This window comes from Sorex araneus, chromosome 5, assembly GCF_027595985.1.
Source record: "Sorex araneus isolate mSorAra2 chromosome 5, mSorAra2.pri, whole genome shotgun sequence".
NCBI lineage: Eukaryota > Metazoa > Chordata > Mammalia > Eulipotyphla > Soricidae > Sorex > Sorex araneus.
Window position 1 is genome coordinate 74,198,601 of NC_073306.1, and position 27,962 is coordinate 74,226,562.

At 37.4% G+C, this 27,962-nt stretch overlaps 1 protein-coding gene across 6 annotated transcripts in view; it reads right to left on the reverse strand.

Annotated features, from left to right (window-relative positions):
* Positions 1 to 27,962, reverse strand: part of COL24A1 (collagen type XXIV alpha 1 chain) — a 294,562-nt gene that overhangs the window by 97,259 nt on the left and 169,341 nt on the right. For 5 of the 6 annotated variants that reach the window (XR_008630306.1, XM_055140321.1, XM_055140322.1 and 2 more), the window contains exons 29-38: positions 27,703 to 27,756; positions 22,290 to 22,343; positions 21,545 to 21,589; positions 21,365 to 21,409; positions 15,648 to 15,701; positions 12,908 to 12,961; positions 7,441 to 7,494; positions 6,513 to 6,566; positions 5,586 to 5,639; positions 5,174 to 5,281 (exon numbers count right to left, since the gene is read on the reverse strand). Coding sequence is in view for 5 of the 6 variants with exons in the window: in XM_055140321.1 (XP_054996296.1) it covers positions 5,174 to 5,281; positions 5,586 to 5,639; positions 6,513 to 6,566; positions 7,441 to 7,494; positions 12,908 to 12,961; positions 15,648 to 15,701; positions 21,365 to 21,409; positions 21,545 to 21,589; positions 22,290 to 22,343; positions 27,703 to 27,756 (576 nt within the window). In the remaining variant the exon portion in view is untranslated. The remainder of the gene's footprint in view (positions 1 to 5,173; positions 5,282 to 5,585; positions 5,640 to 6,512; positions 6,567 to 7,440; positions 7,495 to 12,907; positions 12,962 to 15,647; positions 15,702 to 21,364; positions 21,410 to 21,544; positions 21,590 to 22,289; positions 22,344 to 27,702; positions 27,757 to 27,962) is intronic. The other variant, XM_055140324.1, reaches the window with a different exon arrangement.

The window sequence follows — 27,962 nt, forward strand, 5'->3', positions numbered from 1 at the left end:
CCAGACCCTGCTTTGGGGGTACTAAGAACTAAGGGCAACTGAGTCAAGAAAGCAGATGACCAGGAGTAAAGATTATTGGAATCAATCAACTCCCAAGTTACAAAGCATAATATTATCTGTTTTCCTGTGTCCATACAGAAAGGACAATGGTAAACTAAGTTCCCTGTGGCAAGGCTGAAAGGATATACCCAATGTTATCCTACAGGTCACCACACTGTTTTTTGGACCCTCCAATTCTTAAGAAAATAAGTGAAAGGGTACAAAAACTTTTACTCTTTAGATAAAGAGATGCCTTCTTGTTTTATTGGTACTTGGTATCTCTGTGAGTTGCCCTGATGCTAATGGAAAAGAAACAAGTCATTAAAAAAAATGAAAACTATGATTAACTTTAAAGAGCCCACTAATGCTCCAAGGCTGCTTACAACTCAGTGCTCAGGGGTCCATTGAGTACCAGGGATCAAACCGAGCCTCCTGCATGTAAAGCATGTGCCCGGCCGATGAAGCGCTCTCTCTCTCTCTCTCTCTCTCTCTCTCTCTCTCTCTCTCTCTCTCTCTCTCTCTGAGCTCCTAGACTCTTCTAACTGCATACCACATCAAGATGTTTTAAATATTGGTCATGCATTTTCCTAGAGGTGATACTCTAAAATTGACCATTAGTTGGTGGAATATGTGCACTGGTGAAGGGATGGGTGTTTGAGCATTGTATAGCTGAGACTTGAACCTGAAAGCTTTGTAACTTTCCACATGGTGAATCAATAAAAGAATCAAAGTGCTGCTGGGGGTGCATTTTTTTCCTCCCCACCCTGTCTTCCTGCACGGAAAGCAGCAGCCTGGCGGCACCCACGTGGCAGGCGCCATCTTCTGTGACTCCAAACCCACAGGTATTCGGTTTTTACTTTTGGGTCTCCCAGGAACTCATGGGAAGGGGGCGTAACCGGCACGCCCTCGGCCCAGATAAATCCGGAGCCGCTGAGCGCGAATCGGACACTCTGCGCCTAAAGACTTTGAATTCAGAGACTTCTTACAGCAATGCACTGGGACTGTGAGCTGGGCTATGTAATTTCTGGCAGAATTTTCCCTGGACTTTATACAGAAATCCAAAACCGTGTGAACGCTGCCGCGTCCGCACGACTTAACATTTATAATTGTCAGCAATGTGAAACGGTTCCATTTGAACAGGTCTGACTTGGGGGGAAACTCCAAATAATAACAGTAAGTTTTTGTTGAAATATTGAAGGTTTTTAATGTAGCAGCCACCTCTGGACTGTGAACTAAGCAAAAGCCCCACGCTGGCCGACGCGGCGTGGCGTACACCATACTATGAGGTGCAGGAAGGGGGATGAGGGGGAAAAAGAAAAAAAAAAGGGAAAAGGAAAAAGGAAAATAAAAAAGAGAGAGAGAGTTATGTACTTGTAGCAGTGGGGCTACATATCTCTTCATTTCCAGCAATGAAAAACTAATTATCAAATGTAGTAGGTCTGTCTCTCTTGGTTGGAAACTCCAACAATTATAGTGAGTTTTGTGTTGAATTATGGAATGTAATCAAGGTAAAGAAAAAATGAAGTGAAATTCATTAGTTATACAGTAGGGGGTAGGGGGTGGGGGCGGGGGGTATACTGGGGTTTCTGGGGGTGGAATATGGGCACTGGTGAAGGGATGGGTGTTTGAATATTGTATAACTGACATATAAACCTGAGAACTTTGTAACTTTCCACATGGTGATTTAATAAAAAGTTTAAAAAAAAGAATTAAAAAAATAAAATAAAATTGACCATTAGTAAATGGTAACTGTGAGAAAAATTCTTATGAATGTGATTGAAATTATAGATTTGTCTTGAAGAAACCTAAATCTATTAATAGTACTTTTTTCTGAGAAAGTGCTTTCTCCTGGAAAGATTCTAAGAGAATTCACCTGTGACACCTGAAGGGAAATCAGCTACTTTTAATATGAATGAACCGTAAGACAAAAAAGTTCTCATAGATAATTTGGGAATTTTCTAGAATTCTTACTATTTTGAATTCATGATATAAAAAAATATGAGCACAAGGCCAATTACTTCATTGCAGAGTGTGGCTCAGAGACACTGAAGTCAGAAAATAAATGAGTGACTAATCATCTGCGAGGTTATCTTGGTGAGACTTAACTTTCTCTGGGTGGGTCTAACGATTTTGGTTTTTATTTGTACAGTGGAGTCTAATAAAATGTCTCTACATTACTGAAGAATTATAGAAGAGATGAAAGTGAAATTAAATTGAAAAATGTTTTGGTCAATATTATTTAACCTCCTTTTGTGCAGATTTCTTAATGCGGTGCATTCATTGCAGTGGAACATTATAGCTTTCTAAGACTGGAGGGCAGGTCAAGGGAGAGATTGCTAATTTTTTGTCACTTCTTCCAAACCAGAATGGAAAAATCTCACGTTATTGCTCAAAAACATGTTACACTTCAGGTTTACTCTCATCCTTCAAATGTCACATGAGGAAAGACACTAGAACTTTGGTGGAAGCAGTGGAACAATTATACACACATAAAGGATTGGGGGACTAGAGCAATAGCACAGCAGGTAGGGCGTTTGCCTTGTACGTCACTGACCCAGGTTCGATTCCTCCATCCCTCTTAGAGAGCCCAGCAAGCTACCGAGAGTATCCTTCCTTGCACGGCAGAGCCTGAAAACCTACCTGTGGTGTATTCAATATGCCAAAAACAGTAACAACAAGTCTCACAATGGAGACGTTACTGGTGCTTGCTCAAGCAAACTGATGAACAATGGGAAGACAGTGCTACAGTGCTACAGTGTTACAGTGCAGAGAAATGGGGCTAAGTCTGTGAAATTCTGTAATACTGATAACTAATAATAGCAAAACCAAAAATTAAAAAATAATGTTACTTGAAATATATGGGTAAAATATTATCATTTGAGAAAAATTATTTTAATCGTCTAAGGAATGAGAATCATGGATAAATGAAAAGAATGGTGAAATATACAATTAGTGCTTCATTTATCATATTTATTATATTCTTCTGGTTAGAATGGAGCAATAGAACAGCAAGTAGGGCGTTTGCCTTGCACGAGGCCGACATGGGTTCGATTCCTCCATCCCTCTCGGAGAGCCCGGCAAGCTACTGAGAGTATCCTGCCCGCACAGCAGGGCCTGGCAAGCTGCCCGTGGCATTTTCGATATGCCAAAAACAGTAACAACAATTCTCACAATGGAGACGTTACTGGTGCCCGCTCGAGCAAATCGATGAACAACAGGATGACAGTGCTACAGTGCAGTGTTACTTTGACTACTAGCTGACTTACAGAGTAGCTTACTAATTTATTCAGTCTTCAGTAAAACCCACACATAGATCACCAAAGTATACAATACTAAGACTTACGGGTATCTATAAAGATAGAACCTTTGCTTTTGCAGAGATCTGTTCTCTCTGAAGAAAGCTATCTACAGGTTTATAAGATAATGTTCACTTGTAAAAAAGCAGAATCAAGTTTCTGAGGGCCAGAAGGAAAAGAAAGCATTTCTATGATCGGATGTTAAGTTATGACTCGTAAGAAATGAGTATATCAGAGTAAAAAAAGAAGCATCTTGGGAGAAATCATGTCAATTATTATATAACATCATAAAATGAAAAGGAAACAGTACAGTAAGAGAAAACTGACAGGAGGGGTGCCTCTAAAAGAATATAAAAAATAAACTAATGAAGCATTCAAATAAGAGAGAAGTGGTTCTTGTTATTTATTTATTTATTTATTTATTTATTTATTTGTTTGTACTTTAATTTGCCCTGAGGTGACAAAATTTATTCCATATGACCTTGAAAATTTCCCTGGAAGTAATACTATAACTTAGGATCAATGTAGAAAAATTATGCTTGCAGTGAATTTTCCATTTTATAATAAGCTAGGCTATGTCCATTGTATGAATAAAAATGAGAAATATTTAAGAAAGAAATGTTGAGATGAGGTAAAGCATGTTCCTTTGGATGTTTTATAAAAGAAACTTTAAAGCAGTGGGTAAGATACTTTCATGCACATGGCTGACCCTACTTTGATCTCCACTACTGGGCGTGGTTCCTTGAGATCCACCAGGAGTGATCCCTGACACTGACCCAGAAGTAAGCCCTGAGCACTTCCTGGTGTGGCGGTTTTTGGGGAATAGAGAATGAGCAAAATGAAGATTTAGTTTACAAGTTTCTAGTTAGAAAATAAATAAGATTGCTAAGTCCTAACGAATATGCCGAATAGCATAGTGCCCTACTTAATACCATATATCTGGTAGTTGTTAAAAGTCTTAAAAATTCCCACCACAGGGGCCAGAGAGATAGTACAGCAGGAAGAGTGATTGTCTTGCACTGGATGACCTGGGTTTGATCCCTGACATCCTATTTGATTCCCCAAGCTTGCCAGAAGTGGTCTCTGAGCTCAGAGTCAGGAGTAAATCCTGAGGACCACTGGTTGTGTCCCAAACACCCCAACCCCATGTCCCCCTTCCCCCAAATTCTCACCACACACACAAAATGCAGTGATGTGGTGATATATGTCTTAACTATCCCTAATGTTGTAATGATTTAACAATATTTAAACAGATCATCACATTGTATACCTTAGCACTGTAGCACTGTCATCTCATTGCTCATTGATTTGCTCGAGCAGGCAGTAATGACTCCATTGTAAGTAAGACTTGTTGTTACTGTTTTTGGCATATTGAATATGCCATAGGGAGCTTGCCAGGCTCTGCTGTGTGGGCGGGATACTCTCAGTAGCTTGCCGGGCTCTCCGAGAGGGATGGAGGAATCGAACCCAGATTGGCTGCGTGCAAGGCAAACACCCTACCTGCTGTGTTATCGATCTAGTCTATTGTATACCTTAAAATTATTCAATTGTTATGTCAATTATCTCAATAAATATGAAAAAACATAGCAATTCCATAGTTATATGAAACAGAAAATGTTTCTTCCTTCCTTAATCTGAGTTGATATTATATGCCTAATTTACTCCTCTCCTACAACATAATTCCTCATCTTCAATTACTAACCGGGTCTTTAAACAGGCTAAAATTTGTGCATGCACATTCTCCTGTGCACAAAAGTGAGTGTGCAAATGTGTATATGTGTATTCACATAAAGTACTGAGTTCACTGAGTAGCTGAAAATAAACACAGAATTACTCACCAGAGGGCCCATCAGACCTGGTGAACCCACGGGCCCTGTAATCCCTTGTGAGCCCATCTCTCCTTTTTCTCCATCCTCTCCAGGAAGTCCCTTTTCTCCTGGAGCCCCCTGTATAAGAAAAGGAAAGTAGTAAAATGATTATGTAAAAATCATATTTTTATTTAGGACCTAAAATACTTAATTTAAATTGTAATTTGGGGGGCCACCCGGGAGATGCTTTTTTGGTTATTCCTGGCTCTGCACTCAGTACTCACTTCTGGCAGTACTCGGGGACTAAATATGTTGTTGGGGATCAAATCTTGGTTGGCAGAGTGCAAGGCAAATGCCCAACCTACTCTCTATTGGTCTGGTCCTTTAGTTTAATACTTTAAAGATTCTACATCTACTTTATACATGTTAAAGTATAATTTACCTTTATTCCATCTTTTCCTTGAAGACCTTCTTCTCCAGGAGCTCCTGGTTCACCCTATTTTGTGATAAAATATTTATTAGTGTGCTAAGGCATCTATCTTTATTTTTTGTTCCCAGAACCTAAAGAAACTAGCAGGTCTATGTACATTTATTTCTACTTATATGAGCAAATCGATGAACAACAGGATGACAGGGTTGATACAGTGCTGATATTTTATTTATAAGGAGAAATTAACAATATAATAAGCATGATTTAATTTCAGTTTTGATAGCTCTGAAAAATAGTTTAGAGCCTGGCTTCTTTTTTTTTTAATTTCTTCTAAAAAAGAAATGATACGGCAGGGCAGGGGGGATCTGGAGCAATAGCACATCAGGTAGGACATTTGCCTTGCACATGGCTGACCTGAGTTCGATTCCCAGCATCCCATATGGTCCCCTGAGCACTGCCAGGAGTAATTTCTGAGTGCAGAGCCAGGAGTAAACCCTGTGCATTACTGGGTGTGACCCATAAAGAAAAAAAATTACTATCACTTGTTATGTAAATCATGCAGGAGTAATTTTCTTTTAAAGTAAACTTTATTTTATTGCAAACTAGATCCCAATCTTTTGTCTTGTTATGTCAAGACAAAAATATCTTTAGCATTTATCACTAGTATTTGTGATTTTCTTCTCAATGCAAATACCAGGAGCAATCCCAGTGGTTCCACATATTGGCAAAGGTTCTACAGAGTATAGCTGAGTTGGAGAGAAGGATGCATGAGGTCTCAATGTGAACAGGACTTGGCATGAAGCTTTTAGAATCATGAAATAAAGATAAGCATTTTCTATAATGTTCCAGGAAAGTATCTTTTGCAAAGTCTTTAAACCAAGTGTTAAGTCTGAAATAGGGTGAGCCAATGCACTAAAAGGGTTTCCAGTTGGCACTTACCCGTAACCCTGGTTCCCCAGAACCTCCAATAGTGCCTGTTGGTCCAATATCTCCCTGAAGAAACAAAGAGAAAGATTAAACTCTTCTATTAAGAAAACTTGGAGCTGGGTGATAGTACAGCCTGTACACATTGCCTTAAATGTGCCTAACCTGGGTTCCCTCCCCATGTAGTCTTTTGAGACTTGTCAGGTGTGATCCCTGAGTTAAACCCTGAGCACTACTTTACCGAGAGTATCTTGCCCGCGCGGTAGAGCCTGGCAAGATACCCGTGGCATATTCAATATGCCAAAAACAGTAACAACAAGTCTCACAATGGAGATGTTACTGGTGCCCCCCTCAAGCAAATCGATGAGCAACGGGATGACAGTGACAGTAAAAATTGAATCACCGTGAGATACAAAGCTTTCATGATTGTGTTTCAGTCATACAATGATCCAACACCCATCCCTCCACCAGTGCGCATTTTCCACCACCAATGTTGTCAGTATCCCTCCCACCACCCACACCCCATCCCATTCCCTGCCTCTGTGGCAGGTACCTTCCTTCTTACTTTCTCTCTACTTTTGAGCATTATGGTTTGCAATACAGATACTGAGAGGCCATGATGTTTAATACTTCCCATTCTATTTTTTTTGCCTTTTGGGTCACACCTAGAGATGCACAAGGGTTACTCCTGGCTCTGCATTCAGGAATCACCCCTGGTGGTGCTCAGAGGACCATGTGGGATGCTGGGAATTGAAGCCGGGTTGGCCTCGTGCAAAGCAAATGCCCTACCCACTGTACTATTGCTCCAGCCCTACTTCCCATTCTTATTTGCATACCTAGCCCTGCTTTCAAGAAGGTGGGGGTTTGTTAAAATGTGGCAAAAGAAGGGAACTTAATGGTGAATGGTTAAGAGAGCCTCCATTTTTCTATTTAAGAATATTACCTTAGCACCTGGCTCGCCTTGTATACCAGATTCTCCCTCAATGCCTGAAGGTCCCTAGAAGAGAATAATTGGACACATGATTTGTTTGTATTCCTTCAATGATGACAAAGGTGATAATAATATCATAAAACGATGGTAGAAAGCCTTAGCTTAGAGGTGAGATATATGTATTAAAGTAAGGGTCTTTTGCCTTTTGTAAGCAGCATGGTATAAGACCAGATATCTCTGGGACTCTTAAAAGAGTTCAAATGTCAAGACAAAATTAACCTGAAATAAGGAATTTTAACCAGTTACTTCTAATCCCTCCTTTCATACTTTGTCCTTAATATTAAAGACCAATACCCTTCCATTGCCTCATAATTATTGCTCTTAATATTTAACTACCCTATGTCATTTTTTGTTATTTTTCTTCATTTCTACCAAGCCCCTATAACCTACTTCCTAAAAAAATTAAGTCTTCAATCATAGAGTGTAGTTATTTTTTTTAGCACTGGAAAAGGTATACACACACCTTTCATGGTTGATTCCAATTCTGCTTTCCTTTACCTTGAAAACACAATTTCTTGCAATCTCTGACTAGCTCTAGGCTTAGAGCTTCTGCATTGATTTTATGGCTTTAAACACTCAGTTCTTGTCCAGAGTGATCATTTCCAACTAGTATTGTCATAATGGACCCTTCTCTATCTTAACTACCCTCTATCTCCCAAACCACGGACCCACTATTGACCAGTCCTCCTGGCTTTGGATAAAAGCAGTTTTATACAGCTTTTAAAAAATATTCCCCATATATATGCAGTCATTCTATGTATATCCCTCTCCTTCTGATTCATTTCACTCAGCATGACACTCTCCAAGTCTATCCATTTATAGGCAAATTTCATGACCTCATTTTTCCTAACAGCTGTGTACTATTCCATTGTGTCGATGCACCATAGTTTCTTTTGCCATACATTTGTTCTGGGGCATTCAGGTTGTTTCCAGAGTCTGGCTATTGTGAATAGTGCTGCAATGAACACAGAAGTGCAGATAGAATGTCTGTTGTGTTTCTGGACCCCCCCCCCCCCCGCCGTATATTCCCAGAAGTGGTATTGCTGGGTCAAGTGGGAGCTCAATTTCTGTTTTTTTTTTTTTTTTGAGGAATGTCCAATACCCAAAGCATTAAACAGATTCAATGCAATTCCTATAAGGACACCCATGATATTTTTCAAAGAAATTGTTCAAACACTCCTGAAATTTGTATGGAACAATAAACTGCCATGAATAGCTAAAGCAATCCTTGGGAAAAACAAGGTGGGAGCATCACCTTCCCCAACTTCAAACTCTACTACAAAGCATGATAATGCAATTAAAACAACATGGTATTGGAATAAAGACAGACTGCAGACCAATGGAATAAAGCTGATGATCCTGGCACAGACCCTCAACTATATGATTACCTAATCTTTGATAAGGGAGAAAGAAATATGAAGTGAAACAAGTAAAGCCTCTTTAACAAGTAGTGCTGAGAAAACTGGACAGCTACATGTAAAAAAGATAAACTCTGTCCTAACACCATGGACAAAAGTTAGAATAAAATGTATTAAAGACCTCAACATCAGGCCTGAATCCATAATGTACACTGAAGAAAACATAGGCGAAACCCTCCTTGACAATGAAACTCAAGAAATCTTCAAAGATGAAACACCGCTGACCAAGCAAGTGGAAACGAAGATTAACAAATGAGACTACATTAAATTAAGAAGCTTCTGCATCCCAACAGAAACAGTGACCAAGATACAAATGGAATTAGAAAAGCTATTCACCAAATATCCATCTGATAAGAGGTTAATATCAAAGATATAGAAGGCACTAGTAGAACTTTAAAGAAAAAAAAAACCCATCCAAAAAAGGGGAGAAAAAATGAACAGAAACTTCCTCAGAGAAGAAATCTGAATGGCCAAATGGACCATGAAAAAGTGCTCTACATCACTAATCATCAGGGAAATGCAAGTCAAAACAACAATGAGATATCATCTCATGCCATAGAGACTGGCATACCCAAATGAACAAGAACAACCAGTGCTGAAGTGGATGCAGGGATATAAGGACTCTCTTTCATTGCTGGTGGGAATGCTGAGTCCAGCCTTTTTTGGGAAAATAATATGACTGTGTTTTAATGCAATTTATCATCTGGAATGGATAATAAACTCTTAAAGGAATCAGAAACTGTGTAGCTTAGTCACTCCTGTGCCTCCAGAAAATATCTAGTCCACTGTCACTGTCATCCCATTGCTCATCGATTTGTTCAAGCGGGCACCAGTAACGTCTCTCATTGTGAGACTTATTGTTACTGGTTTTGGCATATCCAATGCACCACAGGTAGCTTGCCAGGCTCTGCCGTGCAGGCGAATACTCTTGGTAGCTTGCCGGGCTCTCCAAGAGGAATGGAGGATTCGAACACGGGTCAGCCAAGTGAAAGGTGAACACCCTACACTGTGCTATCGTTCCATCTAGTCCACAGCAAAATAAAAGGCATAACTAGCATAGATATAGGGTATAAAAAGGTCAATAAATCTGGAGCACTTTGAGCAGGTCTGCAGAAATTAAATAATGTCTAACATTACTTATCACGTTAAGAAAGTGGCATTTTTTAAAGGTGATAGTTACCTTTAGAAACAACAGAAGAAAGATGAATGGACAAAAGTAGTAAGGTAGAAAGAGTTGTAGTAGATATGGAATAAGAACATAGGCCCGTAGGAGTTGGCGTATGGCTCATGGCAGATGGTTTTCCTTGCACATGTGACTATGAGGCACTAGTTTGATCTTCAGTACAATGACAACAAATAGCTGAGACAACGTGTAAATGTTCCTTTTTGGCAGGGCTTAACGTGGGGGGAAACTCCAAACAATAGTACTAAGTTTTTTGTTGAAGGGTAAAAGATTGTAGCGATAGAATTTTAGGCAGAATTTTCCCTGGACTTTATATAGAAACCCAAAACCGCGCGGCCGAGGCAGCCTAATGTCATCTAATCATCAGCAATATGAAATGGTTCCTTTGTAATGGGTTGGACTTTGGGGGGACCATAATAGGGTTAAAGTTTGTAGCGATGTGTAATTTCTGGCTGTACTTTCCCTGGACTTTATACAGAAATTCAAAGCCGTGAGGCCGCTGCCATGGCCGCGCAACCTATTGTCATTTAATCATCACCAATATGAAATGGTTCCCTTTTAACAGGTCGGACTTTGGTGGGAAATCCTAACAAGAATAGTAAGTCTTTTGCTGAAATATTGAAGGCTACCAAAGTGGTAGCCATCTCTATAGACTGAACTAAGCCATATCCCCACGCCGACTGAGAAGAAATATCCTTCTTTCTCGGGAAGAAACGCAGCGTGGCGTTAACCATAGTATGATGTCCATTAAGCTGACACGGACCTGGTGGTGTGGGAATGGGATACAAGGGAATAAATTATTATGTACTTGGAACAGCGGGACGCTGGTGGAATCTTGAGCCGGGGCCGATACCAGCGTATTACTTTTGGTTCCAGAAACTGCTTGCAGACATTCTACCAGACTATCAACTAAGCCAGAGCCCCACGCCGGCTGATGACGAGAAATAACCATCTTTTTTGGTTTGTTTTCCCTTTGTGATTACTAAGCGTGGTGATTACTAAACAGGCGTGATCTCGGTGGCGTGGGACGAGGGGGGAAAAAAATAGAAAAGTTATGTAACAAACAGCGGGACTTAATATCTCTACATTCTCAGCAATGGAGAGCCATCAAATGCTTCCTTGACAGTGGGACTGTCTTTTCTTTTTGGGGGGGAAACCCTAGCAACAATAGTGAGTTATGTGTTGAAACATGGACTGTAACCAAGATAAAGCGTAAACGAAGTGAAACTTATCACTTACAAGGGCGGGGACTGGGGGGGCGGGAGGGGGCGGGAGGTATAATGGGGTGGTTGGTGATGGAATATGGGCACGGGTGAAGGGAAGGGTGTTTGAGTATTGTATAACTGACATAATCCTGAGAACTATGTAACCCTCCACATGGTGATTCAATAAAATTTAAATTAAAAAAAATAGCTGAGAACTAGGGCAGGGCAATACGAATGAAAAAGAAAGGATACAGTTTTATCATTGAGGGGACATTATTCAAAGAAAAATATGGCTGACTGAAGAGGATTAAGTAGGGTGGCAGTATGAAGTAACTAGGTATCATGGGTTTCCTTCAGTGAGATAATAAAAGGAGGATGACTAGCAGATAAGTGATGAGTTTGGCTTAAATATTTTACCTCTGAGATGCTTGAAGGACATTCAGGAATATAAATAAAAGACACCAGGAAATCAATAATGGGTTCAAGTTAGAAGTATGATGAGTTGGAGCTACCATGTTGCAAGCTATGTTGCAGTATAAAATTGGTAAAGTGACTATGATAGCTGATTTTTCATCTGGGGAATAGGAAACATGGTTTCACATTAAGACTGAGAAAGGCTAAGCAGAAATTAGAGAGAACAATCTCACAGATGTCAAAAGCAAGGAAAATTTATGTCTTATTCATTTAGAGCTAAAGTTATTAAAGAAAAATGAAGTGACTGGATTTTATAAATATAACAAGTATGCCTTATTATCCCGATCTATTGCCCCCTTGGGAGAGCCTGGCAAATTCCCCGTGGTGTATTCATATCCCAAATATAGTAACAGATATATACATACCTCTCGGAGAGTCTGGCAAGCTACCAAGAGTATACCACCCGCACGGCAGAGTCTGGCAAGCTACCCATGGCATATTCTATATGCCAAAAACAGTAACGATAGGTCAAATTCTCCTGATCCTGAAAGAGCCTCCAATCGTTGGGAAAGATGAGTAAGGAGAGCCTGCTAAAATCTCAGGGCTGAGTGTAATAGAGGCATTACTAGTGCCCGCTCGAGTAAATTGATGAACAACAGGATGACAGTGATACAGTGATGACTTATCATCATAAAATAAATTCTGATATGGGGTCATCTCTCAAAATCCTTCTAATGTAAAGTGAAGGGTATCAAGATAATTCAAAATTAGTGAAGAAAAAAGGTTTTAGTCTTATTTTGTTTGTCATTTAAGTGAGCTGTCAAAATGCAGCTGTGTAATTATAAAATTAGGCTCACACTATTTTTTTTTTTTTTTGCTTTTTGGGTCACACCCAGTGATGCAGAGGGGTTTTCCTGGTTCTGCACTCAGGAATCACTCCTGGCAGTGCTCAGGGCACCATATGAGATGCTGGAAATCGAACCAGGATCAGCCGTGTGCAAGGCAAATGCCCTACGCACTGTGCTATTGCTGCAGCCCCAAGGCTCACACTATTTTAATGGAACCTTAGGTGTTATTTTCAGACTGAAAACATACTACAGAATTATTCTGCATCACGTATAGTCCAGCAACTTTGAATTTCTAGGAGTCTTAGAAAAGAATTGAATACTGATGAACCAATAGGAGTCATGAAAAATTACCTCAGTACCCATTTCTCCAGGAGGCCCAACATCACCTTGAGGTCCTCGTGGCCCCTATATTAAAGTAAAATGTAGAATTTGAGAATACTGAAAAGTTTATTCTACAAAGTTTATAAATATGAAGCTCATAATCTTATATGTAATATAATGTGGAAGTGAGTGATATTTTATTATGCTGTTAATGATCCAGAGAATTCTGTAATTATATTATCTTTTGAGGTAAATAGAAGTGACTGCTAATATTTAAGTAAGAAAGGAAACTATAAAGTAGTATTTTAAAACTATGGGGCGTATTTTGATGACATTTTTAGATTATAAGATTTTATCTCCTTTTAAAAATATTTGGCTTTGATGCTTAGAGACACCAACAATTTGGAAATTCAGGAAATATTTTGCTCAAGTTTTCTGAATAAAATAAGAAAACAAATGAAAGAAGAAGCAAAAGAACTATAACATCACCACATCCTCTTTCTGAAGACCACTGTAGGTAGCTGTCTACTGAGCAAACTTAGGAGAGCAATATTATGTAGTAGCTTTGCATTAGCTTATTTTTTTAAGTGACCCAAATCTAGATAAGAAGCAGAAAATTTCTTCCTAAAAAACTAAGTATTTTAGTCTTAACGGGTCATACAGTCATTGTCATGTGTGTTAAATTTACAGTACAAAAACAGTCACACACACAATTGAATGGTGATGGTTTTGCTTCAATATAACCGTACTTATTAAGTAGGTGCATCATTTGATTCCAATACATAATTATGCTAAAGAAATCTAACTTTCCTGAAGATTTTAAGATTGGCCATGGTAAGAGTTAAACACAATTTTAGGTTTGATTTTTCTCTCTTCAATTTCATTCTCTTCTACATGCATTTATCAAATACTAAATATTGAATATTTTTTAAAGTTCTCCTCTATATTTTTTCCTTTTTTCCTGTAAGAGTGAAGGCTATCTTCCAGGTTTTCTCTCTTTCTCTTTCTCTCTCATATCCTTGTAAGGTATACTCACACTATATATCCAATCCTAAGCTTTTTTCTATTCCACATACAATTGCCAACTTCACATTTATCAAAGACATCTACAATTCAATGCATCTAAATTGATCATATAATCTTTCACTCTCAAACTTAGATATTTCCAGTTTCAATGAATGATATTATCCTATTAATTCATTAAGATAGCAATTTAAGAATGTTTTTTCACATACAATGTATACAATGTATCTATCTCCTGTTAATTTTATATTAATAATTTTGGCTTGGGGTCACATATGACAGTGCTCAAAGCTTACTACTGGCTCTGTGGTTTAGGGATCTCTATTCATGGTACTACTCTTGGTGGTGTTATGACTAAGCAGTACAATTTAGGTGCTGTTTAGTCATTTAGTTATTTAGAGGTACAGTCAGGAATAATTTCTTAAGACTACAATGTTACAAATATTGCTTTCCTAGCCTGTTGGCATGTTATTTTTACGTAAACATGTCCTTTATTAAGAAAACATTAGTTTGCATTTTATTTCACTTTTCTACCATTTTGCTTACATCATTATAATTTGAGGTATATAACCTTTTGTCAATTTAACAGACAAAAATTAAGTGGATACATTACACTAGACATTATAGGTGGGGAAGACAGTTACAAAGCAAAAAGAAATAGTCTCTTACTTCAAGAAATTTCAGATTTTTTAAATAAAGTGATAATTAAGTGTGGAGAGCAAGCAAATAATGCTAGGGAGAATTAAATTAATTTTGAACAATATATATTAGAAAGTGGATAGTTAAGAAGTACACACAAGGGCAAAAATTATGCACTTTAATAAAATCAATACCATATGTTATATTTATCTGGAAGGTATTATATACACAAACAAATATATGTATATATTCCCATGTGTGTGTCATCTTTACTTATTATTTAGTAAAGTTCACACCAAAGGTCAAATATTCAAAAGAGAAGAAATTGAACATAATTTGGTAAGAATAGCTCTTTGAGTGTTAGAATTTTCCTCTTGTTATTAGTTAAATCAATTATGCAAAGGCCACCTGTAAACCTTTGTGTCAACTGGTGGATAAGATCAGCCCACTAGTTTGAAAGACTACATTGTACTGAAAATCTTTGAAGCAGGTAACAGCATATTATATCTGATACCATTAACCAGAAAAATGACTTCATAGGTAATAAAGAATAACTTTGAGAAAGTAGGTGTGACAAGCTCTTTCCTTTCCACAATCCATTTTCCATGGAAACTATATAATTGAATCACATTTATGAAATCCTGATGTAAGTGTTTTGATTCTCGATACAATAGCATATCTGTCATGTTTGTACATTTTGACCCATCATATGTAGAGTTTGGTTTTTCTAAATGGTTATTTTATTATAGAATTGTAGTCATAAATGCAATGTCTGTGTAGTAGTGTAATAATTGTTATACTAACAGCATGCCATTATAGAAAGAAAATTTTGAGAGTCAATAAAACAAAGTTATCTTTGTTGAAAACAGAAATCAGTGAAATTGCCATATTTGTATAAAAACAAGAACAAATTTAGACCATATGAAATAAATGAAGGCACTAAACACTACATTCACAGCAAAATATTTGTGCTATCAAAAAGGCACTTATACTAAATCCTGCTTTTGAAAACATACCAGCCACAGCACAGCAGGGCAGGGCAATAATAACAGAAACATATATGGCCATTATGAGAAAAACAGAATGAGAAGCATAAAGATAAACTTACTGGTTCTCCTGCAAGTCCCCTGTCTCCTGTACTCCCAGGGACTCCTTGCAATCCCTGTACAAAGAAAAAGCAAAACCTGAAGAAACAGTGGTGCTTAAAAATATTTTAGTAGAGGCACTGAGTGATACTATTGTGAATAGGGCACTTGCTCTGCAAGAGGCTGACCCAGGCTTGATCCCTGGCACCTCATATGGTCCCTTGAGCCCACCAGAAGTGATCATTGAGTGTAAAGCCAGGAGTAAGTTCTGAGCACCACTGGTGTGGCCAAACACACACACACACACACACACACACACACACACACACAGTAAGTTGGGTTTTTAACTCAGCTTTCCTTATCAATAATTCCACCAACATTTTCTAACTCTACTGTTGTTTATTTTATGGTAAAATATAAAAATTATAAAATCTATTATATAAAAATTCAAATTTAGAGTTCTAAGACATGAGATATATTCACATTATTATCAGTACCACTGTCTATTTTAAGAACTAAGCATTCATTAATTAAATTCCAACCCACCTGATTCCCTGGCAACCATCATTATCCTTTCTGGCTCTATGAATTAAACTATGCTAAGAAACTTGTAGAAGTGGAATAACAGGATACCTATTCATTTGTGTTTAGTTTATTTGACATACCATATTTTCAAGGGTCATCCACACTGTAATGTGGTTCATTTCACGATTTTAGAGCTGTGTAACATTTCACTCTATGGCTAAACACTAAACACATCTTGGTTATCTATTAATCTGTCAATGAACACTTGGGTTTTCCACCTTTTAGATATTGCACAAGGATTTCAATTTCTGCATCATACTCTTGGCAACACTAATTTCTCTCTCTTCTCTGTTTCTGTCTATGTCTCCCAGTGTGTATAATAGTAGTTGTCCTAATGGATCATAAGAAGTATCTCATTTGGATTTTGATCTGTTTCCCCTAATGATTAGGGATACTGTGTCACCTTCTAATGTGCTTATGGTATTATATTCTTTGTAGATACTCTATGCAAGTCTTTTTACTCATTTTTCATCAGTTTTTATGCTGTTGAGTTGCAGGAGTTCTTTATACCTACCTTTGTTCTACATATCTAACTACAGTTAATCTCTACTATATATGGAAAAATTCGATGGTTATTTGAAATTTGAATTTTAAATACCTCTAATAAAAATAATTTCTCCCTGCTCCCACACCCCTAGAATCTTTTTGATATGTAAAGCCTGGCATGGCATAGAAATCTCACTCATTATCACCAGAAAAGAAAATTGGACCTCTTCAATTCCTTTCATTTCCCTTCATTTTCACACCATGAATGTATAATATCATAAAACAATGGCATATATGTTCATATGTAGGTATGTTTTCCAAGTTTATATTACAACTCAGGCTCATAAAATCTATATTAAATGTTAGTTTCTTTTTTTAACCTCTTATTCAAAGACTTACTGAATATATTATTCTGTGCCCAATATTAATGACTTTTAATGATATATAAATATTGCCCTTGTCTATTTGCAATTTTCCTCCTCTACACTATTGACCTTGAAAATGCAGGAGACTATAGAGTAGAACATAATTATCATTTTATCTTAAAACTAAAGTTAAGAAATATGTTAAAATAGAAGTAAAGATATGAAAAGTACTTAACATATAGAAACTTGTGTACCAATTGAAACAAAGAGTAAAAGCTCAGAACCTTAAATAATGTCTCCCCAATTTTCTTTTCAAAGTGTGTCTGCACAGAACATCAAGCTTAATAGATACTTGCTTTGCTGTTAATGGTGCATGAAAGCTGTTTGGCAAACCTATGAAGCTATCTTAATGGAGCCTATTTATTTTTATTGGTGATGAAGCAGAAAAGTACAAGCTGGCACACAAATAAAAACTTTTTGTAAGGTTTTCAGACACTACTTTTCAGATACACACACACATATAGCAGAATTACTTGCTCCTCAATTCAACAATTGTGAACATGCTGATTATGAGGATAAAGATTATCATGATCACTATTTGTTGAAGGCCTTGCCAAGCACAAAATTAACAGCATTTGCTACACCTACGGAAAATAACCTTTCATTTTTCCTTAAGACAAGTTAAATAATTTGTACAAAGTGAAACAGCAAGTGGCAGGACCAGTATTTGACCTTTAATATGTCTGGCTGCAGTGTCAAGCTCTTTCACTATACCGAACTGCTTCTGCTGATTAAAATTCGACTCAAGTAGTCATTGCCTTTTCCTTATTCAAAAGTATGTGAAACAGTCTCATAGATTTTTAAAATAATATATTTTCATGACTATACTTTCACTGTTGGATTATGAAAATGGTGTACATTCTGCTTCATTATCTGAAAGTAGGAAGAAACAGTTAATATTGTGGGCTTTTATTAAGATCATGGAATAATTTTATCAAATGTTCTGAGTTACTAGGGAGAAAGCTATAAGGAAGAACTATTATGAGAGTTTCCACCTGTAGTATTGCCATGGACTAGCAAGCCAATCTATATATACATATAGATAAATATAACGCCAGGAAAAAAACATTTGGTGGCAGGGAGAGGTGGAACTCCCAAGATATGCTTGGAGGACCTAGGCCTGGGAGGTGACTCCTGGAAATTTTGGTTTCCTCATCCAGCTGTGCTCAAGGATCTCCAGGACCTCACCTGGTGAATCTCTGGGGGCCATGCAGTGCTGGGGGGGTTGAACAGGGTGGTTTCCTGACCCATAAAATACTCTAAAAAATACTGAAGGCACTGAAGAAAGATCAACATAGGTACAAACTGGGAATGAAGGATTCCTCATTTACAAGAAGAAAACGGCACTAGTTGAGTTTCTGAGTTGTTATATGATTTCAGCCAGAAGGAAAAGCATTTAGGATTAGTTAAAACTAGAAATATGAAGTCTGACTGTCAAGGAGACTAATAGAGCAGAATACACAGAGAGACCATAATTAGTGGAGGAACTAAAGAGGGGAAATCTCAAATCTGAGCATAAACCCTACTTAGGTGTCTAAGAAAATAACAGGAAAAACTCTCATATTAATAAGAAAAATTAAGAAATAAATAAAAACAAATTCAAAGATATTAGACTTATGACATAAGGATCTTAAACTAGCAAATAGAGGGGTTGGTGATATAACTCAATGATAAAGCACATGCTCTACATTCATGAGATGAGTTTCACCTCTGGTACTGAAATAAATGAATAAATAAGATGCCAATATAAACATTCTCAACAATGTAAGCATCTCATTAACAGTACTGTAAATCACGCCATCTAAACTAAAATTTGAAAAAAAAATGCAAGCTTGTAATTATGATAAACAGATAATTGTTTATTATCTTAAGAAATGGATCTACAAAAAACAATGGAAATAAGGAAACAGAAAATTACCACAAAGAAGAAACAAACATAAAGTGATATGCTAAATAAAAATATAAAAACAATTATGTTATAAAGACCAGACAAAATACAGAATATCATAATAAATAAGAAAAAAATTTTAAAGATTATAACTAGGTATAAAATATTTACCAGATATATGAAGAAACATTTGGAAATGATAAAGGGGTTAACTTACAAGGAAGACAAAGTCATCATAAAGTGAATGCTCTAAAAATAGAAGATATATGTATAGGACTAAGTAAAACTTAACAACTGTATAACAGATGAATGGATTTAATCCATATCATTAAATTAGGTAGTTTTACTCTTTCACTAGCCTATTAAAATATCTTGTCATAGCTACAATCACAAAAATGGTTCCAGTATTTTTTATTTGATTTAGAAAATCAAATTATGCATTATAAATTTGTCTGGGCATAGATGACAGTTTCAAATAAAGGTAAAATATTAAGGAAGATTTGAAAAAACCAAAATGAATTGGCAATCTTACTTATTTAGTCTGATTTTTCTTTTTTCTTTTTCTTTGGTATTTGTGCCACACCCAGAAGTGCTCAGTGCTTACTCCTTGCTCTGCACTGGTGGGTCTAGGGTGACTCTATGTGGTGCCAGAAAATTGGTAGGTGCTGGTTGGTCTCCTTAGTCTTATTTTTCTAAAGTAAGAATGTACTTGATGGGCCCCCAAATTATCCTCTGTTTATAACATATTAGCTTTGCATACAACATAGCAAAGTAGAAAGGTTCCACAGAAATAGCATTTATATTAGTATAATAGAAAGCCAGATGACAGATATTAATACTGACTAGTATTACTTGTAGATGACTTCAATTGATAATTAATAACAAGTATTACTTGTAGATGACTTCAATTAATAACGATGTCACATCTAAGTTCTTTCCCTATATACAATTTTTTCCCCTGGTTTCTGATACTTAGGTTTGACCACTGTCAAACATAATGTAATTATGAAAAGCAACAAGCAGGGGGCAGCAGATTTCATAGAGGAACAAGGAAAATTTTAGTGATAATTAGTATAGCAGTTACTAGCATTTTCCCCTATCCTTTTGTAACTCATCAGCTGCAATACATTAAAATTTCTATCTTATTTAAAACTTTAACTTACATATATGTACAAATCAAAATGTCATCATTAAAAATTATGGTTAGAAATGAAAACAATTAAAATACTCATACACTTAAGTGTATGTTTAAAATTATACATATCTTACTTATATTTAAATTGGACTGGAGTGATAGCACAGAGGGTAGAACATTTGCCTTGCACACGATCGACCCGAGTTCGATTTCTCCACCCCTCTCAGAGAGCCCAGCAAGCTACCAAGAGTATCCTGCCCGCACAGCAGAGCCTGGCAAGCTCCCTGTGGCATATTTGATATGCCAAAAACAGTACCAAGTCTCACAATGGAGACATTACTGGTGCCCACTCAAGCAAACTGATGAGCAATGGGATGACAGTGATATAGTGATACAGTGATATTTAAATTATATATTAAATACATTTAACTGTCACTGTGATCCCGTTGCTCATTGATTTGTTTGAGCGGGCACCAGTAAAGTCTCTCATTGAGAGACTTATTGTTACTGTTTTTGGCATATGGCTGGAGTGATAGCACAGTGGTTTGGTGTTCGCCTTTCACGCGGCCGACCCTAGTTCGGTTCCTTCGCCCCTCTTGGAGAGCCCGGCAAGCTACAGAGAGTATCAAGCCCGCGTGGCAGAGCCTGGCAAGCTACCCATGCGTACTGGATATGCCAAATACATTTAACACAGAAGTAATTGTCCCTCAGGCAAAAAAATGACATAATTCTAAAAATAGTTTTGATGGTAGGAAAATATCTAGCATTATAGAATATTAAAAAAGTCTTTAGCAAGTCATAGGAAAGCATGATGGCACATGTAACTCTATACTCCAAGGGTCTAAAAGAGAATGTCAAATAGCATCAAAATGAGAAATTAGGCAAGAAGTCATAAAAAATTTTATATTTGTTAACTTTATTAATATTCCACCATATTTATGTGATCTCTTATATTGTATTTTGAAATAAATACCACAGAAAATATAATTAATAGTAACTAGACTGAAGTAAAAATAATAGTTACTAGTTGATTAGATTTGTACAATTGAGGCGCAGAGTGAGTGACCAGAGTGAGTGACTAAGTAAAACACTCACCTAGTAATTGAAGGAGGAAAATAATTTGTATTCTCTTTGTCCACAACAAAGAATACTACAAAATTATTATGCCACAAGTTAAAGTGGATAAAAATTGTTTATAACTTAACCACTGAAATTACTTACTGGTTTCCCTTGAGCTCCTCTCTCTCCAGGATGCCCAGTCTTACCCTACATTTAAAAAAAAAGAAAAAATGTTTAGATCAAGCAGCCTCCTCCGCAATTATTAACCATACAGCACAACAAACAGAAAACTTTTTAACATTTTTAAGTGTTTATCTTTAACAGGAAATGTCTTTTACTTACAATAAGACCAGTAGGCCCTCTTTTTCCTTGATCTCCTTGTTCACCCTAATTAATTACAGAGGAGTTAGAAAGTATATGAATTATGTACTTGTGCATGCTAGTACGTACTAAGACACCCAAAAATCACTTCATCACTGTATCACTGTCATCCTGTTGTTCATCGATTTGCTTGCGCGGGCACCAGTAACGTCTCCATTGTGAGACTTGTTACTGTTTTTGGCATATTGAATATGCCACGGGTAGCTCTGCTGGGTGGGAGAGATACTCCCAGTAGCTTGCCGGGCTCTCCAAGAGGGGCAGAGGAATTGAACTCAGGTCGGTCACAGGCAAGGCAAATGCCCTACCTGCTATGCTATTGCTCCAGCCTGACACCCAATAATAACATTAAAAATAATTTCTCATGTGTATAGTAAAAGCTTTAGAAAATGCCATATACTTACACTAAGAAAAAACTTACAACCACATTTTTGCATGATAACACTATCCTTTTTTTGGTTTGGGGACCACACCTAGCTGTGTTCAGGGCTTACTCCTGGTTCTGCACTCAAGGATCACTCTGGGTGGGAATTTGGGAAACCATAAGTGATTTGGGGATCTAACATGGGCCAGCTGAGTGCAAGGCAAGCACACTGCCTATTGTAGATCTCTGGCCCTGGACATACATTTTTTTCTTTCTTTTAGACAAGTAAAGCATATGGGCTCAATAGAACTTAAATGCAAAAGAAATGAGAAAACCAGTGATTACCTTGGCACCTTGTACGCCTTGTTCCCCTGAGAGACCATCCAGTCCTCTTGGTCCCTGGAGATTAAAAAACAATAATCTGTTGTTAATTTGAAATGTTCCCTTCTGTATTATGAATCCTTACAAATGAAGATACCATGCTCTTCTTGTGTTGATAAACTCCATCTGCTTGCTTCTGGGTCATGACCACAAAAAAGGATAAAGCTGTGTGTACAGATGAAACTATTTGCATAGAACAAGCAAGTCATCCCTTGCTAAAGTATTCTCTACTAAAATGATAGTAAAGTCTGGGGAAGTTATTCAAACAGTTAGAGAAATGTGTGTATCATGAACTTATGGTCCTGTAGACCCTGAGTTGATCCTTCTACTGGGGTAGCCCTGCACGATCCAATAGCACTAGTGAGTAAAGTATCACCAGGAATTGCCTTCAGAACCCTGAATACTATTAATATGTCTGCTTTTGTCCAATCGTATTGTATGTCTTTTTATTTAAACTGTCCTTGGAGGATCATAAAGTCCTTCTCAAATAAATGAGTGTAAGTCTACAACCATTAACTGAATATCACCATAACAATATTAAGCAGGTTCCATTATGAGTAAGGTATATATATGAATAGCAATACTATAGGAAGGAATAAATGGAGAATGAAAGATTTCATAGGTTTGGGAAGAAAAATAAAGCTACCATACTTGGAGTGACGCTTTCATAGATTTTGAAACAAAAAAAAACCTTAGCCAAAAGGAATTCAAAACAGAAGGATATCTAGATAGAAGGGCAGTGTGAGAAAGAAGGAAAGAAGCAGGAAATAAAGATACCTGAGAACAGAAAACAAAAAGCAGTTTGTGAGCTGGTGGTGGAGCTCAGTGGCAGAACAACTGCCTTGCATGTGTGGGACCCTGGGTTCACTCCCTTTCACAAGAAACATTATTCTTAAAAAAAACGAAAGAGGAAAGTAAGAATGCCATGTGTTTAGTTAGATTATTAATAATATATAGTGCTTCTTAGTATTTATAGACATTATATAGTTATGGAAAGACTGGAAGTTGAGATAAAATGGAGTCTATATTTTAATAGACAATGAAGAGCTACTGAAGACTTCTATCCAGTGATCTCCCAATATAACATGCTGATGTGAAGGAGCGTCCTCAACTCTAGAATTCTCTTATCGCTGATCTGGGGTCATGGTTTAGTTTAAAAAACAACAACAGCAAAAAATGATGATGATGATGATGATGATGATGATGATGATGATGATGATGATGATGATGATGATGACATTCTTTTGGGTCTACGTTTGCCAGTGCTCAGGGGGTCATGGGGGTGCTGGGAATAGAATGCAAGGCTTTTGTGGAAAAGCATGTGTTCCAGCCTTTTAAGTCCTATCTCTGGCTCCTAATACTATCTTGTTAAAAATCCACTAACTGGGGCTGGTAGGACACTTGCTTTGCATGCAGCCAACCTGGGTTCCATCTCTGGCATTCCATATGGTCCATCCTGAGTACAGGGGTAGGTGTAACCCCTGAGTATCATTGGTGTGATCCAACCCCCACGTCTGCCTCAATTCTGCTAACTCTAGGGACCAGAGAGAATGCATAGCAGGTAGGGCCCATGCCTTGCTCTTGACCAACCCAGGTTCAATCTGCCTAGCCAAATTCTATCCCTGGCATCCCATATGGTCCTCTGAACACCCCAGGAGTTATTCCTGAGTACAGAACCAGGAAAAACCCTTGCACATCACCAAGTGTGTCCCCCAAACAAAACAAGTCTTCTAACTACAATAGGACTTTATTCCTGGGAGGCCTTAGAGGGATTATTTCTGCTGATCCTCATGGAACTGAGAGGGGAGACTCATAGTTCATGAGGATCTATAGCTCCATTAGTCATGCTAAAAGTAAATGTTATAAACCTAGCCCTATAATCTTCAGTCTTCACTTAAGGTACTTCATGATCTGTTCCCAAATCTTTTTTCTGTCCTGTTTTCCAATAAAAGATTGAAAAACTCAGTTAGAATCTTATTGTGCATCTTACTGATGTACAATAAAAACATCAAGTTGATGAATAACTTGAACATCAAGTTGCAGAGCATGGATTTAAATAAACAGCTCAGTGATTTTAATGAGTTCCTACTTTAAAAGCCTTGTGCTGTTCTGGGTTCAGAAGATATGGCAGAGATAAGAGACACATCCTTAAATTCATGAACAAGTAAATTTTTGTAAAAAGACAATGGGTAGTTAAGTGTAATGCAGGAAAATGAAGGTAGTTAAAAGATCACAGAATATGCAGGTGGGAACCTTTTTTTATGTACTGTGATCTGACAAATCCCACCCAGTGACATGCAGGTAGATACTTTAAAAGAAGGCAAAACTTCAGGTTATGCAAATATCTGAGGAAGATCTTTCTAGCAGAAGAAATTACAAATGCTAAGGTCCTCAGGCAGGGGCATGACTAGAATGCTTGAAAACTTTTTTTCTTTAAAAAAATATTGTAGGAGTACTGCTATTTGTTCAGCCATTGATTAAGCTGAATGAATTGTGCGTGAACTCCATCCACATTACTTTTTTTATATTATTGTATCACCGTGAGATAGTTACAGAGATTTTATGTTTGAGATTCAGCCATACAATGATGAAACATTGTGCACTGGTGGAGGGATGGAGACGTTACTGGTGCCCGCTCGAGCAAATTGATGAACAACAGGATGACAGTGCTATAGTGCTAAAGGTATAATATAAACAGCATTCAATAAAAATAAATTATAAATGTAAGTTTGAGGTAGAGAGGGTGAGAAAGAGGAAAGATAATCAATTTGATACTAAGAGGCTGGTATTTCCATAGCAACCAAGAGAGTAGTAATTCTGAATTTAACTGGTAGCAGGATAAAGTGCTCTTCAGTAGAATGCACAGGGGGGACGAGGATGGTGGGGGGCAGTGGTGGGGGGCAATGATGGGGGGAAGTGGACACTCTGGTAGAGAGGGTGGTGATGGAATGATTTATGTGTGAAACCTTGTCATTTTAACAGTTGCATAAACTATGGTGTCCAAAATAAAATTAAAACAAAAAAGACCCCTGCAGACACTTAACTGCAAAGTTAGAATTAAAAATATTTTTGGCCAGAAGATAGCAAATAAGTCTCAGCTTTTGGATATAATCAGCTGTAGTGATTGATACACAGACAGAAAAGACTACATCTAGCAGAGAGGGAGAATGTCTCACAATTAACTGCCAATTTCTGTCTTGGCAAATAAATGGCCCACTGTTATGACTGAATGTGTCCAAATGAACCATCCTTTATGTAGCTTAGAGTTACTGAGATGTCCGTTCCAACCTGGCCCCTCCCACCCACCTCCACCTACATCCTACCCCGCACACATACTTAAATCTTTTTTCTCCCATAGCTCTTTGCTGAAGAATTTGTCCCGTTTCATAAGCTCAAGAAGCTGAAGCCTGCAAGTGAGTTGCGTGGCTCACATGAAGTTTAAAGATTCAAAAACTTTGACTAAAGTCTTACATTTGTATTTAAGTAAAATAGGTTTATAATTTTTTTCAAATACTGACAATAAAGGCTAGTACTCTCAGTAAATAAATTTGGACTATGAAAGAGGTTCTGAAGTTTAGAAAAAGTTCACAAGACCAAATACGTTTAAGTGTTGCTTAGTGCTAAAATAGGAACAAACTACTTCCAAAATTTAGGAATATGTATGGCAATGATAGGCACTCATCCTACAATATCTAGCATTAAAAATTTAAGTACTTTGGTGCCTGCCAAAGAGGCAGGCTAGAGATGGAGGGTGGGGGGTGATGGGAGGGAACTTGGGGTCACTGGTGCTGGTAGAGCAATGGGTTATTAGAATACTGTATGACTGAAATCCAATCATGAATGGATTTTCATTACATTGGAATGCAATGCTCTAAATAATAAATAAGTTATATGTTTAAAATAAGAGAAAATAAAAATGCCTCTCATAGAGGCAGACTGATGGGTGGTGGGAGTCCAGTGGGGTTGGGGGGTTGAGTAGTGGATGGAGGAAGTGGACACTGGTGAAAGGATCAGTGTTGAAACACTGTATGCCTGAAACCCAATTATGAATAACTTTGTGATTCAATGATCACTAAATAGGAATAGCACTGTAGCACTGTTGTTCCATTGTTTATCAATTTGCTGAGTGGGGACCAGTAACGTCTCCATTGTGAGACTTGTTGTTACTGTTTTTGGCATATTGAATATGCCACAGGTAGCTTGCCAGGCTCTGCCATGTGGATGGGATACTCTCGGTAGCTTGTCCCTAGAGAGGAATCAAACCCGGGTCGGGTGCGTGCAAGGCAAACGCCCGAACCACCCGCTGTGCTATTGCTCCAGTCAATAAACAGATAAATAGAAATAAATAAATAAATAAATAACTTTAAGTACTTTCACAGTTATTATTTCAATTACTATCCTTAATTCATGGATGAATTCCACTTAGTCATGATGTATGATTCTTTTTCTATGTTGCTGGATTTGATTCACTAAGACTTTGTTGAGAATCTTTGTATATATGTTTATCGCATCTATTTCTCTATATCTTCTTTTGTGGGAGCTATGCCAATTTGGTGAAGAGATAAGATTATGTCCCTATAAAATGTGTTCAGGAGGGTTTTTTCCCATTTTCAATTTCTTTGAAAGAGTATGAAAAAGTATTACATCTTCTCTGAGACCTTAGTTATTGGATCGTGAGCTTTTGTTCTGAGGAATACTTTTGATTAGAGTTTTTTTTACAAGAATGATTTTAATATATATGTATATATATACATATATATAATTGGAGGAAAGAACAGCTTCACTGTATTTTGTGGACTTTAAAGACAAAGACATCATGAAAAATTATGTGTTTCCCTAATTCACAGTATCAGAATACAGGATATTTACTGGTGAATTAATACATTTTGGCTCTGGTCTTGCTATTAATGTATATAATTGAATTCAGAATTTTGTATTGGTTAAATATTTGATTTTTCTCCTCATGATGGTCTGTTTAAGCTATCTTTGTGAAACATAAAATGGAAAAAGTTGGGGGCTGATGCGATAGATAGTACAGTGGGTAGGGTGTCTGCCTTGCATGCGACTGACTTGGGTTCAAGCCCTGGCACCCCATATGGTCCCCTGAGCCCTGGCAGGAGTAATTCCTTAGTGTAGACCCAGGAGGAACTCCTGAGCATTGCCGGATATGACCCAAAAAGAAAACAAACGAACAAAAAAAAGTTGTGTAAGTGCAAAAGACTATGAATAACATTTCAATGGCTACAAAAGAAACAAGGGAAAATCCTAATCATATCTAATTAAAACCTAAAAGAGATAGACTTTTTTTGATGAACATTATACAATTTATGAAGCCATTTGTTTTAGGCTAATACTCCTCTTTCATTAGGTTACTTACTCTTCGTCCTTTAGGACCTTGACTCCCAGGCGGTCCTCTTGTTCCCACATGACCCTGCATATGGAAAAAAATTGAAATCAGATATAGAATTTACAGGAGTGTTATCATGATGGTAGTTGTAAGCTTTCTTATGATATGTAATTTTTCTTGGGGATTTATAAGATTAGTTCATTTCCTTTCAAAATATTCTTTAAGGGCAGGGATGTGGCTTGCGATTGAATGCATGCCTTACATGTTTGAAGTTCTTGATTTGCTTTCCA